Consider the following 14,449-nt stretch of genomic DNA (forward strand, 5'->3'; position numbering starts at 1 on the left):
AATCTTCATGCTCCCATCCAGTGACTGACTAAGCATTACCTTGTACTCATACTGTGCTGCGTGATCTGGTTTGTATGTATTCCTGTATTGTCTTATTGCTGTATGTCACCCCTAAATATTGTCTGTAACCTTAACCTCCCTAGTGTTCTGGACGAGCTGAGCTCATCCAGAGACGCCGGAGGTCACCGCTCAGGCCCTACTGGGCCGATTTGACTAATTCTTTTTTTTAAACACGCAGCTAGCACTTTGCTGCGATCCCCGCCGCTTGCCGCCGATTTGCCGCTACCCGACGCGAAAGAGGGCCCCCCCTGCAGACCCCGTGCGCAGCCTGGCCAATCAGTGCCAGGCAGCGCTGAGGGGTGGATCAGGACTCCCTATGACGTCACGACGTCGATGACGTCATTCCGTTCGTCGCCATGGCGACGGGGAAAGCCCGAAGGAACGGGATTTCCTGACGGGCATAAGCGCCGGCGGCGATCGAAAAGGTGGGTGGGAATCGGAAGGGAGGGGGATATCTTGTAGCTAGCGCTAGGCTAGCTACATGATTAATAAAAATTAGGTTTAAAAAACCATGCGCAGCCGTGCTGCTGTGCATAATCGAAACGCCAGGTAGGTTAACTAATGTCCAGCGCTGCGTAATATGTTGGCGCTTTATAAATACAAATAGAGGTGCCCACACTTTTTTGGCTTGTGAGCCACTTTAAAAAAAATACCAAGTCACAATGATCTACGTATGTACAATTTTAGGAGCACACTTCTATATACAGAATGGAAAATGTAGTGGGGTTGGAATCTACCATGTAGTCCTTTGCGATCTACCGGTAGATTGCGATCTACCTAATGGGCACCCTGCAATAAATTAATAATAAATAAATAATAATACATTTTGTATTTTAGACTTTTTGCCAATTTATAAAGATTTTCACAGGTGCAGTAGAAGTTCAGTAATTTACTGAAAAACATGGCTTCAATTCACAAAGACATTCGGTAAACATTAGGACAGATGTGAGGGAAGGTATCTGTTCTGTTACTGTGATGCTCTCCCACTTCTGTGCAGTGACAGCTTTACAAGAGGCATCCCCAGCATCCCTTAGATCTGCATGATACCTCCTAGTCCCCATGAATCTGTCTATTAGCTTTTCTTTGTGTTTTGGTAAACTTCCTGTGTTTAGGTAAACTTCCAAGAAACATAAGACACGCCATGCTTAGATGATTTCAGTACTTGTTCCTCGGCATCTTCAAATAGAAACCTAAAGGGTTTCTTGGCTAAAGGGCTTCAGGGGAAGCCTCTTTTTTTGTGCTGGTTCTCTGCTCTGCTGTCTGAGGGTAGAGAAGCTCGACCATCCCTAGAGGGTATCAGAGCATATTACAGGGACTCCCAGGAGAGGGAGGCTCACCCTATTGGCTTTCCGCTGCAGTCAGTCATGTGCTATCGCATGCTAAAGCTAGTGTCCGACACATCAGAGCTGGAGGTAAATACCGAACATGTTACTGGGCTTTACCGAATGCTCTAATCTTTATGAACTGCCATTTATTTATGTGTTTCACGTGTTGAGGTATTTTCCTCACAAGTCAGTCATTTACCTCACTGCTCAGTAATTTCAGATTGGTTCGGTAAAATCAGCTGTATTCTGCATTACTGCATGCAGTAACGCTTTATGAATTAAAAATACTCTGTAAGACAATGGGTGAGATGTCAGAACTATATAAATACAAAATAAATAAAGCTGTCACTCACCAGTTTGGAAATGTAAATTGTGGTAGATATCTATTAATATTCATTGAACTGGAGTTATACATTTTTCTACTAGCAATACTATCTCTTTGATGCTGTACTGTGTACTTTTTTTTATTACATGTTACACATACAGTATGTATCTTAGGTGTATTTAGGAAAGGTTATATTTTAGTGTTTTACAAAGACCTACATTTATTTACTGCATTATATAGTGTATTTTACATAAAAAAAACATATTTCCCACCACTATAAAGTGTCTGTCATCCCCCTTCAAGGCATACATGCCATGGCATCACAACAAAACTGCCCTTGGAACCGAGAACCGCTCTAGCTCCGAGTTTCTAGCCCAAGAGCAGGAACATGCTCGCTATCAATCAAATAAATTATTTACATCAGAAAGCTTTCTCTTTCATACTGACGGTTACAACAAGTCACCACATCTTTCTGTTGTGTAAGATACTATTTGGCATCGATCAGCACATCTGGGTAATATTTATGCCACAAGTACAAGCAATAAAATGTATTCCTGTTTGTGATAAATAATAGATATAGATCAGATACCAGTTGATTTATATTTACCAAACATGCACAGTGAATTCTAGAATTGGCACCATATGCTTTGCTTGTATAAACTTGACTTAGTATAAGAATAATCAGTTTGTGACAAACGTATACCTTGAGGACATAGTGATAAAAATATCTTCAATATAATAATAATTGCAGTATTTGTATAGCGCCTTTCTCCTGTCGGACTCAAAGCGCTTGCGAGGCAGCCACTAGAGCGCACTCAGTAGGCAGTAGCAGTGTTAAGGAGACTTGCCCAAGAAACTCCTTACTGAAATAGGTGCAGGCTTACTGAACAGGCAAAGCTGAGATTTGAAGCCAGGTCTCCTGTGTCAGAGGCAGAGCCCTTAACCATTACACTATCCAGCCACCCCTTAAAACATAATTCTTGTTTACAGAAAGTGTTTAGAAAAGATCAGAATTCTTTGTTGTTCGTATATTGCCTCCATCAGCTAATAGCCCAAATAGGATGTTCACCCATCGTTAAAGCATATTTTAGGGCCTTTTTCCACTAGACCCGACAGGCGGGCCTTTCCTGCATGCCTTTTCGGATGAAGAAACACAGACCATTAAAATCAATAGGCTGCATCCAAATTGTGTTCGAGACAAAAAATGCTGATTGCTGTTTTCCGCAGAAGGCATAAAAATCACCATACGTCAGGGGTGTCCAAACTTTAGGCCAAGGGCCGTAATCTTATTCTTGAGAGTGCTAGGGGACCAAACTTGTGAAATTAAATACAACGTTTGCCATTTGCCACTACGTACACTATTCCTGTGACATTTTGTCAAATAAAACATTTCCACAGGAAATAACCCATATACCGTGTGCAGTTTGCCTAGTGGCAGCTGCTAACCAGTGGCTGTTACTGCTGCTGGCATAGTGGCAACTGCTAACCAGTGGCTATTACAACTGCTGGCATATTGATGGCTGCTAATCAATGGCTGTAACTGCTGCTGGCATAGTGGCAGCTGCTAATCAGTGGCTGTAACTGCTGCTGGCATAGTGGCGGCTGCTAATCCGTTTCTTTTACCGGTGCTTGCATAGTGGCAGCTGCTAATCAGTGGCTGTTACTGTTGCTGGCATAGTGGTATCTGCTAATAAGTGGCTGTTACTGCTGCTGGCATAGTGGTGGCTGCTAATCAGTGGCAGTTACTGCTGCTGGCATAGGGGCAGCTGCTAACCAGTGGCTCTTACTGCTGGCATAGTGGCAGCTGCTAACCAGTGGCTATTACAACTTGTGGCATAGTGGTGGCTGCTAATCAGTTTCTTTTACTGCTGCTTGCATAGTGGCAGCTGCTAATCAGTGTCTGTTACTGCTGCTGGCATAGAGGTATCTGCTAATAAGTGGCTGTTAATGCTGCTGGCATAGTGGCAGCTGCTAATCAGTGGCTGTTACTGCTGCTGGCATAGGGGCAGCTGCTAACCAGTGGCTGTTACTGCTGCTGGCATAGTTGTGGCTGCTAATCAGTGGCTGTTACTGCTGCTGGCATAGTGGTATCTGCTAATAAGTGGCTGTTAATGCTGCTGGCATAGTGGCGGCTGCTAATCTGTGGCTGTTACTGCTGCTGGCATAGGGGCAGCTGCTAACCAGTGGCTGTTAATTCTGCTGGCATAGTTGAGGCTGCTAACCAGTGGCTGTTACTGCTGCTGGCACAGTGGTAACTGCTAATCAGTGGCTGTTACTGCTGCTGGCAAAGTGGTGGCTGCTAACCAGTGGCTGTTATTGCTCCTGGCATAGTGGCGGCTGCTAACCAGTGTCTGTTACTGCTGCTGGCACAGTGGTAGCTGCTAATCAATCGCTGTTACTGCTGTTGGCATAGTGGTAGCTGCTAATCAGTGGGGTAGCCCCTGCATGAAGATCCACATGGAATTAACAACTTTGGAGAGCTTTAGAGTGCCATCAGAAAAAGCTTGGCGGGCCGCATTTGGTCCCCTGGCCAGACTTTGGACATTCCTGCCATATGCGATTCAGATGCAAATTCGAATCAGTACAAGTGCCAAGTCCATTTCCAAAATGGACTCAACACCCCTGTGGAAACCCAGCCTAAATTTATAACAGAGAGACTGCTGTTCAGCGTACCTCAGAACTGCATTGATGGTGGTTAATGTTATTTTGCTACAGGTAAAAATTTTAGATTTTTTTTCCCAATTAACAAAATACAGTTAACATTGTTCAACAACAGCCCAGAAATTAGGCTAAAACTAATATACTTAATAAACCTAAACACGCTTAAATCCCCAAACTCTATCCCACCAAAGCCCCCTCCATCCCTTTGTTTGCTACTTCTGCTTGACCTTCTGTAAATACCAGTCTCATCAATACTATTATTACAATTCAATTAGCACTGGTTAGACATGTCGTCTATTTTAGTGGTGGTACACTTGGTGGATCTGACAGCTAGGGATGATAATGCTGATTTACAATCCGAAATGCTGATTTACAATTCTAGTGAAATTCCGCATTCCAACAAGTATCTTTCCGATTTCCGAAATCTGAAAGTTCTTTTGGCAATAAAGTTTTTTAAAGTTTGTAAAAAAAAAAAGATTTTTTGCAGTATCCGCTATTTCTTGCCGATGTACACTATTAAGCGTAATCCACATTTCCGAGTGGCAGCCACAGTACATGTCCACATTCTCTGATTGGCCTAATACTTCAGAGTCTTGTGATTGGCCTAAATTTCCACGTATTCCAATTTCTGTGGTACAATACTGATTCTCTGATTGGCCCAATACTTCGTAGTCTTGTGATTGGCCTACAATTTCTGAGTCTAGGTAATGCAGTATTCAGTGGTATTACGATTTCTTCTGCAGAAAGACTATTTCCGATTAGAAACTTGGAAAACTGAAATCCATGGAATTCGGAAGCTGATCCCTACTGACAGCTAAAGTACCACCTGCAACATCTGGTTCGTATCAAACAATAACAAACAATTGCTTCATTTAAACGACTCACATATGGCACGTCACACTTCAGGGTCCTCATTTTAGTGCTTCCGCTAACAATCCCATTGGCGGACCCTCACTGTGCCGTCATTGAATTCAACAATGCTTCTATAACATTCATTCATTGTACACCGTCAGGAATCACTCGTCTTTCAACAATGGTGATCAAGCGTGTGTAAGGAGCTTTACCCCCCTGGTTTCAAATATACAAGTCACCTGCAGCAAAATACCTGATGATGAAAAGGGCAACATGCATATGCCTGCACTGTTCTCTGTTCATGTCAATGGGGAAAATCACTGTTCTTGCTATATAAATGTAGCCATGGGAGTCCACAGTTCTCTACACATTGCATCTACGTTGTGTATGACCTAGGTTCTCAACAGGTGGTACACGTGTCCCTGGGGGTATGTCTGCTGGGTTTAGGAGGTACTCAAACTTTTTTTTTTAGTTAATCTAGCACAACAAGTTTTTGGATTATAAATATGCTAAATAAGGGACAAATTAGCTCAAATAAGTATTTTAGTTAAATAAAGGCATTTTCCTTCTTCAAACAGAAGGTATTTATTTGCGATAATTCCACTTTAAGTGAGTTGATGTGGCTGTGTAAACTGTATAAGCTATAGGCTTGCTATACACCAGCGGTTCTGGATGTAAGCCTGGCTTCAGAATCATAAAGAGATGATTTGCCTATTCAGGAGTGATGCATTAAGCCACAGGTGTTCACTTGATTTATTGCAAATACCTTTTAGTTTTAAGAAGGCAAATTACACTGAGCATTGCTTTTTAGTACGGGGGCTTATTGGTCTCCTATAGGGTAGCAACCCACTAGAGCTTTTTTGAGCATTTAGGGAGTGATTTAAACGCTAGTGATTTCTCTAAATGCTCTGCCAATGTAAATAAATGTAACAAATTCCACAGTAGCGATTGCGATTAGCAAAATCACAATCACAGAGCATTTTTGGAGCGTTTGCGCTTCAATGTAAAGTATTGAAGCGCTGGCAAATCGCTCATGAATAGCTACACATAGCGATTTTTAATTACTGCAAACTGTCAAAACAATTATAATAATTTGAAAGGACGAATCAGAATTTAAATCGCTAATCACTATCACAATCACTGGAAAAAAGCGTACACTTTTTAAAATCGCTACCAAAATCACCGGAAAACACTCAGTAAATCACTTGTAAATTGCTCATTAAAAACACTAGCTATTGCGATAGCGCTTTGCGACTTGTAGTGGGTTCCAGGCCTTGGTTCCCTATACTTTCCCAGTGGTTCTGGATCACCCTGTTCTGCTTGGGAATTCTATAAAAGCAAAATGGAATGGTTTAAAAGAATGTACATGCAAATATTGAGTACTCTTACCAAATATGTCTGTATCAAGCATTATTATTCTCAATATATTATGGGGTACTGAGCAATTCCCACCTCTCATAAAGTGGTTCATGCTGTAATAATGTTAAGAAATACTGGTGTATGCCAAAGCCCACGGTGGCATACTAAATTAAAGTATATTAACTGTATTCCTTTAGCTTAATACATCTGCCTCGTTATGCACCTATAATATACTGTATATAAATATAGCTGTCTGTCTACTGATAAAATGGCATGCTATAAATAGAAAAAAAAACTTTTTCTATCACATAAAACAGATCTATACTCTTCCACATAGCACTATGTTAAATAAATCAACTCTTAGAGTAAACTTAACAGAGACATCTGAAATGTTCTCCTGGCATCCTCGGAATTCCAGTGTCAATTACAGGATATTTGTGCAATAGATTAAGCCCCCACGATTCTGGTTACTAGGCTTTAGGGGACAATCCAAAGAAGAAAATATATATGAACAATCAAATAATATCTAAATCTAATGCTGGTCAAACACGAATGGATTTTAGTGCAATCTTCAGAAACTACTTATTTTAAAGGTACAGACTAACCAGCAAGCTCATGGTGACCCAGAACTCATTGGAGTGTGTAAGGGGCTACAATGGTCCTAAAAGCCCCCTTACTAAAACGCTAAGAAAAACAAAAGTTTGCTTTCTTAAAACAGAAAGAATTTGCGATAATTCAGGTTGGAGTGAGCTTGAGATGTCTCCCTAGTGCATCAATGCTGAATATATGCAAATTAACCATTGTTACCCTTAGAAGCTAAACACACCTCCAGAACCGCTGGAATGCAATGATGTGTCAGCTTGTTAATTATTATGGCTCTGTACAAATTAACAAGCTGACACATCATTGCATTCCAGCGGTTCTGGAGGTGTGTTTAGCTTCTAAGGGTAACAATGGTTAATTTGCATATATTCAGCAGTGATGCACTGGGAGACATCTCAAGCTCACTCCAACCTGAATTATCGCAAACTATTTCTGTTTTAAGAAAGCAAACTTTTGTTTTACTTATTTTAAATAAATTCCTACCTCGTGTTTTGATCCCCCCTCCCCTTAGATTGTAAGCCTTTGGCTGATCCTTCCTCACCTAGTGTATTCTACATGATTGTGTGCTCCTTTCCTGACAGCCTCGTACTTGTACTACTGGGTCTACCTAACCAGCCCCAAATCGCATGATCATGTATCTTGTACCCTGTTTTACTTGTATAGCTTTGTCCAATGTTGTATAACCGTCTTACGTTATGTCTGCCATCCTTTGTACTATTGTATGTATATATTGGTCAGCGCTGTGTAAAATGTTGGGGCTTTATAAATACAATAAATTTAAATAAATTATATAATAAGTGATTGAGTGCATTAAAATGATCCCATCAATTAATTCCAGTCAAAATGTTTCTAGCTCTCCTGTTCAACAATCATGGTAAAATAGCCAAGTCTAGAGTGTGTATAAGGCTTGGTTCACATTAGTCCAGATCAGATCAAATGGATCTGTTTTTCTGAAAAACTGATCCGTTTGACACGGGTCTGATCTGGATGGTGGGGTGCTTGAATACAACGTCACGAGGGCATGGGGCTGAAACGGGCAACGCAGATGCGGTGACTAGCCTAGTGAGAGCACACAGTGTCCGCTTTCATAGGCCTGCATTGGTACGTTTTCCCGTCCAGTCCAGTAAAAATTGTCAAATCAGGACTTTTTCTTTCCGTGCAACGCGGATCTGTGTGGGATCCTTGTTTCTCCATGAGTGGAAGCGGGTCCTGTTTTTAACATAGGATCTCCTTCCTGCATTTTTGCAGAGCTTTAAAAACGTATCTCACGGATACGTTTTATAAAACAAGCGTGAACCGGCCCTGAGGCATTAGGCGTGTTCTCAAAGCTCAGCACCGCTGCAAGCAGCATGGTCCAGTTTTATTTCAGTGAATATGCTTTTTTTCACAATTGAGCAGTAATGGAGGGATGGTCCAGGCGGTGACAGGGAAGGGGCAGTACAGAGCAGCGAGCATCGATCTGCACCACTTTCAGGGCCCTTTATTCCTCTAGCGGTGATCCGCTTCAAAAAGTGGATTGCAGCTGTTTTGCCAATCGCAAGAGTACCGCAATTTACATGTTAATCAAGATGCTCATTTTCCACTCGTGCACGTAATTTTTCCCCAAAACGCAATTGCTGGCTTGCGCTATTTTCACAGCGAATGGGCTCTGTTTCCAATGGCTACGGCTCAAACACAGCAAGTGTAAATTAATGCTTGAGCAATGCAGTGCAATTGCGCTTGCGATCGCGTTTACCAGTGAAAAAGGGCACTTCGGTTCAGTTCACCATTGCATAGTGTCCTTGATATGCGTGTCCAGCAACTACAACCCTCTTATTGAACAGCGAGGTGAACGCCAGCGCATACCACTAAGGCTGCATCTGAAATGACCACCAGCTCAGCGTGCAGCACCTAAATAGACTTTCTGCACACTTCGCATTCAATTCAGATGCAAATCATATGCAAATCTGCTACTACTTATCATGCAAACAGGATTTAGGGATGCGCAGCCTTTCCCCCCACCTTTCCTTAACTTTGTAACTATGTAGCTGTCAGGTTAGCTGCTCCCAGCCCCTCCTCCTGAGTTTCCTGTTTGCATGATAAGTAGTAGCAGATTTGCATATGATTTGCATCTGAATTGAATGCGAAGTGTGCAGAAAGTCTATTTAGGTGCTGCATGCTGAGCTGGTGGTCATTTCAGATGCAGCCTTTCAGGTATGCGTTGGCGTTCACCTCGCTGTTCAACCAAATGTAAGTTACACATTTTTTTTTTGCTTAGCTGCTCCCAAGGTTTTAAATTTAGGTTAGGTCACTTGCCCGGAGGTTTCCCTTACCGTGGCGCAAGTGTCTAGTATAATATACTTTGCATGCAAACCATATTGGAAGCTAAAGTTCCTCCTAGTTTAATAAATGTTGCCACTTGTCTTGGATGCAGGGCATGCATTTTTCGGTCTGGCAGAGGCGGTGTGTGTATGCCTGTGCGATTAACCATTCAATTGCAACATGTGTTTAGGGATGCGCAGCCTTTCCCCCCACCTTTCCTACAACCCTCTTATGTTGACCTGAAGATGGAAAATAACTTCTAGAACTCCAAGGGCTTGATTCACAAAAGAGTGCTAACTGATAGCTCGGCTGTTTTCGTGCGAATTTTCGTGTTTCGCGCGCAAACGTGAATTTTTACGCACAACCGATATAGTTTGCGCGCGATAATTCGCGTTTGCGCACTAAACTTTGTTTCGCGTGAAAATACACGCAAAACACAAAAATTTGCGCGAAAACGGCCGAGCTATCAGTTAGCACTCTTTTGTGAATCAAGGCCCAAGTCAGTTATTAGTTGATACAGTTTGTCACTAAATGCTGTGACTGGTCACAAGGAAGACAGTTCCCAAACTTCAGTTGTTGCCATAAGTAATCCAGCAACTGAAGGTTGTCAGCATTATTAAGGAACAACTCTGTTGCTGAGCACAACCATCCCAACGTAAAGGTGCCCACTAATGATACAAACTTTTTTGTCCAATCTGACAATTTCTATGAAATATAAGAGACGGCCTAACATATCCTTTCATAAGTTTAACCTTCTACTACATAGCTTTGGTAAGATTGGACAAAAAAGACTGAATTATTAGTGGCCATCATAAGTCTGTTGTTAGGAGATAGTTGTAGTACTCTAATTGCAGCATTTAGCCATTCATTAAAAAAAATCTGTTAGTGTCTGGAAACCAGTTGCCACGAATCAGCTGCCCACTTGACAGTGTTGTTGCTAGGGCTTGGGGCATGGGGCACAGATATTATTGCTTTGCTGCTTTGTTTGGCTGCACTTTCCACTGCAGCCGTTTTCTCTTCTCTGCGTGTCCATAAGTGCCCCCGGTCTTCTAGGATGTAAGTAATGGAGCTAAAATCTGTTTATTGTACATATACCAGCTGTTAATTTACTAGTTTTAAACTATGAGGATAGGAATATGGAAGGCATGACAATGACAAGCTTCTTTGTTGCTTGTGTGACAGGTTCTCTTCATAGGTCATTTAAATAAGCAATGTTGCACGGACACATCCATACCGGTCATGCTTAATTCTCTAATTGGTAATGCAACCATGCAAAACAGATGGGCAAATATTTATGGATGAGTTAGCACAAATGTCCACACTGGGCTCTCTGCAGAAATTACTCCTACCTCTTCCAGAGTGTTCATCTGTGACACCACTTTGTTGATGTAGGAATGGACTTTCATGAGATCCATGCTGTACAGGGTTCCTTCCAGCAGGTCCACCATAGACTGCAGCTGAAATCAGAAACAGCACAACGCCACGACTTAGTCATACAGTCACATATGCAGCATATGCATTTTACTATTTTACTTTAACTACTTTGACCACTGAGGGTTTTTTACCCCTTTAGGACCAGAGCAATTTTCACCTGTCAGCGCTCCTCCCATTTTTTTGCCCAATAACTTAAACACAACTAATCACAACGAAATGATCTATAGCTTGTTTTTTTCGCCACCAATTAGGTTTTCTTTGGAAGGTACATTATGCTAAGAATTATTTTATGCTAAACACATTTTAATTGGAATAATAAGAAAAAAATGAAAAATATTCTTTATTTCAAAGTTTTCGCCAATTATAGTTTTAAAATAAAACGTTCTACTGTGGATAAAACCCACACATTTTATTTGCCCATTTGTCCCGGTTATTGCAGCGTTTCAAATATTTCCCTAGTACAATGTATGGCGCCAATATTTTATTTGGAAATAAAGGTGCATTTTTTTCAGTTTTGCGTCCATCACTAATTATAAGCCCGCAAATTAAAAAATCACAGTAATATACCCTCTTCACATATCAATTAAAAAACGTTCAGTCCCGTTATATATATATAAATGTTTGGGTACAATAGGGGGAGTGTGGGAGGGAAATAGTTTATTTTAGATGTAAATGTAGATATTTTCATTAAATACAATGTTTTTTGATGTAGTTTTACTATTTGCCCACAAAATGTCCTCAGTCATTACTTCCGATTAACTTACAGAAGGATGTGATTCGGAAGTAATGCGTGCACAGTATCAACAGGAAGATACAATGAATGCAGGTGTCTCATAGACGCCGGCATTCATTGAATCAGGGACTTAGATTTAATGAATGTGAACTGCAATCCCATTCATTCAAGTCCCCAGGTAACAGTAGCGCGTGCGAGGGAGTGGGGGACGGCCGCCCACTCCCACTGACTAACTTTCGCGGCCCTGGGACTTCAGGTGAAGTTTCCCAGGGTGTAATTATACTGCACCTGGTGCAGTAAGTAGTTAAACAAACACATAATTTTAAAAGTCCATGGAGAGTCTCCAAAAACCCATGTACTGGATTGGGACATGTGCAGAGCCTTTCCGGCTGTCAGCTGCACTTGCTTGCGCGCGTTAAAGGACACCTGAAGGACACCTGAAGTGAGAGGGATATGGAGGCTGCCATATTTATTTTCTTTTAAACAATACCAGTTGCCTGGCATCCTGCTGATCTTTCATGCATCAGTAGTGTCTGACCCACCTGAAAAAGCATGCAAAAAATACAGTCAAACATCTGATCTGCATGTTTGTTACAAATCTATGACTAAAAATATTAGAGGCAGAGGATCAGCAGGACAGCCAGGCAACTTGCATTGTTTAACTGCTTGCCGGCTGCTCCATGCCGATTGGCATGAACACGGCAGCAGCCCCAGGAACGCTCCACGCCGATTGGCGTGAACGGCCTTCTATGGGGCTAGCAGGAGATCGCGCGCGAAGGCGGAAGCCTATGACAACCGATCATGCTGACTGGCTGGCGGGGGAGGGAGGGGGCAATATAAAATAAAGTAAAAAAATAGGGAAACTTATTAAATAAATAAATAATTATAAATAAAATAAAGAAACAACTGGGGAGCGATCAGACCCCACCAACAGAGAGCTCTGCTGGGGGAGGGGGAGAGAAGGGGGGGAATCGCTTGTGTGCTGAGTTGTGCCGCCCTGCAGCTAGGCCTTAAAGCTGCAGTGGCCATTTTAGTAAAAAAAAAATGTCCTGGTCTCTAGGGGGTTGAAAATTGGTAGGGAGGCTGAGGACAGGTTTGAGAAAGGATGGGGGGGGGGGGGGCAGCTGATTGTTGGGAAGAAGCACTGAAAACCCTGCAAAAAGTTTTGGCACAAAGCCAGTAGAAGGCCTCAGTTTGCATCCACACAACCCAGCATTTCAACCCCATGCAACTATTAAGCGAGGCTAAAAACAGCTTGTGTGGGTGAAATAGCAGCAAACAGCAGAAGAGCAGTGAGCTAATGGATACCTGGTTAAAACAGACCTGAACTCAGAACTTCCTCTCTGCTCTAAAAGATATGCAACAATATAATAACTTAAAAAAAACAAAACATTTCTTTGTTAGAGCTTACAGAACTCCTGCAATAAATCTGCAGTGTTTCTACGTCCTGCTTTCATGGAAGCAGACAACATATGTAAACATCCTGTGTTTACATATTAGTGAGTCTGCCAAGGACTGCCGTATTTCTGTGCTGACACAGCTGAGAGATCACATTACGCTTGTGATTACTTGAAGATGTGGAGGAATTAGACAGGCTCTTCTCTTTAAAAACACACAGGGTGCATTTCTCTCTGTTTTCCTTGTGTCCTGTACAAGAGTTCAGGTCCACTTTAATCCAGTGAATGGTCTAAACATTTGAGTGAATGCTGGAATTCTTAGCAACTGGTATTTATCCAAAACTGATCGGTGAATTTTGGCTTTTGTCATGTCCAGTTATCGTCAAAGTATTTTAATGAAGAGTTTCACCTTCACAAATACGCAATTTAAAGAAAATGCTTGTCTTCATACAAATATGCACATTTTTGTGCAAAATGCTATACAAAAGTAAAACATGTCCAATCCAAATTGGATGTTTGATTGATTCAATCGTTGCTGACCAATTTTACCAACTCTATGTAGTATGAGAGCTTACCTGCACCATCAGTTCATAGCATTCATTCTGTTGGCCCACCACATGGAGGAGGTAAAACTAGACAGTCATTGGCTAATCCAAAATTGGAAGTATGTAACAGGCATAAGACAGAAATGGTTTCATACTATCCCATTGTTAGTTGAAGAGAAACTTAGCCATACTAACTTAGTATAGACAGGAAGTGGATTTATATCCTAATTGGCTATTGAGTTTCTTCACAGGACCTTGACTAATGTTAATCCTGACTTCCCTTTATTGAGTTTCTGTCTTATTTGGAAATGCTTCTTCTGGGGCAGTTGTAATTCAATGCAAGTAATCAGGGCGCACCAATAAGCAAAAGAGAATGTTTTCTGCTTTACTGTAAAATCTCTAGAAACCTTGTTGTTCCCAGGCTGTCACTTTGGGTCCCCATACAGCAGTATTCAGTTTACTCCTTGCTGTTCACTACCATCACAAGCTGCAGCACTGCCGAGGCTAACGTGGAAGATCCATGGGAAAGAAAAAAGCATCTGTCTCATGTATTTTTCCAGCTCACCACATTTAGTGAGAGCTTGTGACATTTACCACACTTTGATTTCAAAGACGTCTTTGTAGAGTCTAAACATTAGACAGTTATTACTATGCAGAGGAATTCATCAACGTGCTTTAAGTATAAGTGGATTTCACATTTAATATTGTGTCTGTCTTAATGGATTGGGGCTAGCCTAGAAGAATTCATGGGACAGAGCAGAATTAATCATACTTTTAGTTAATTGGACACAGCAAGTGAAATAAACTCCAAGATTATGGAGACAGATCATTTCGGTGCCTAATCTTTTCTATGC

General features: G+C 41.6%; 1 protein-coding gene across 1 annotated transcript in view; it reads right to left on the reverse strand.

Annotated features, from left to right (window-relative positions):
• The window catches only part of OLFML2A (olfactomedin like 2A), a 189,606-nt gene that overhangs the window by 76,771 nt on the left and 98,386 nt on the right, over positions 1-14,449 (reverse strand). The window contains exon 3 of the mRNA XM_068248127.1: positions 10,836-10,943. Coding sequence (XP_068104228.1) covers positions 10,836-10,943 — 108 coding nt within the window. The remainder of the gene's footprint in view (positions 1-10,835; positions 10,944-14,449) is intronic.

The sequence above is a fragment of the Hyperolius riggenbachi genome, chromosome 8, assembly GCF_040937935.1.
Source record: "Hyperolius riggenbachi isolate aHypRig1 chromosome 8, aHypRig1.pri, whole genome shotgun sequence".
Classification (NCBI taxonomy): domain Eukaryota; kingdom Metazoa; phylum Chordata; class Amphibia; order Anura; family Hyperoliidae; genus Hyperolius; species Hyperolius riggenbachi.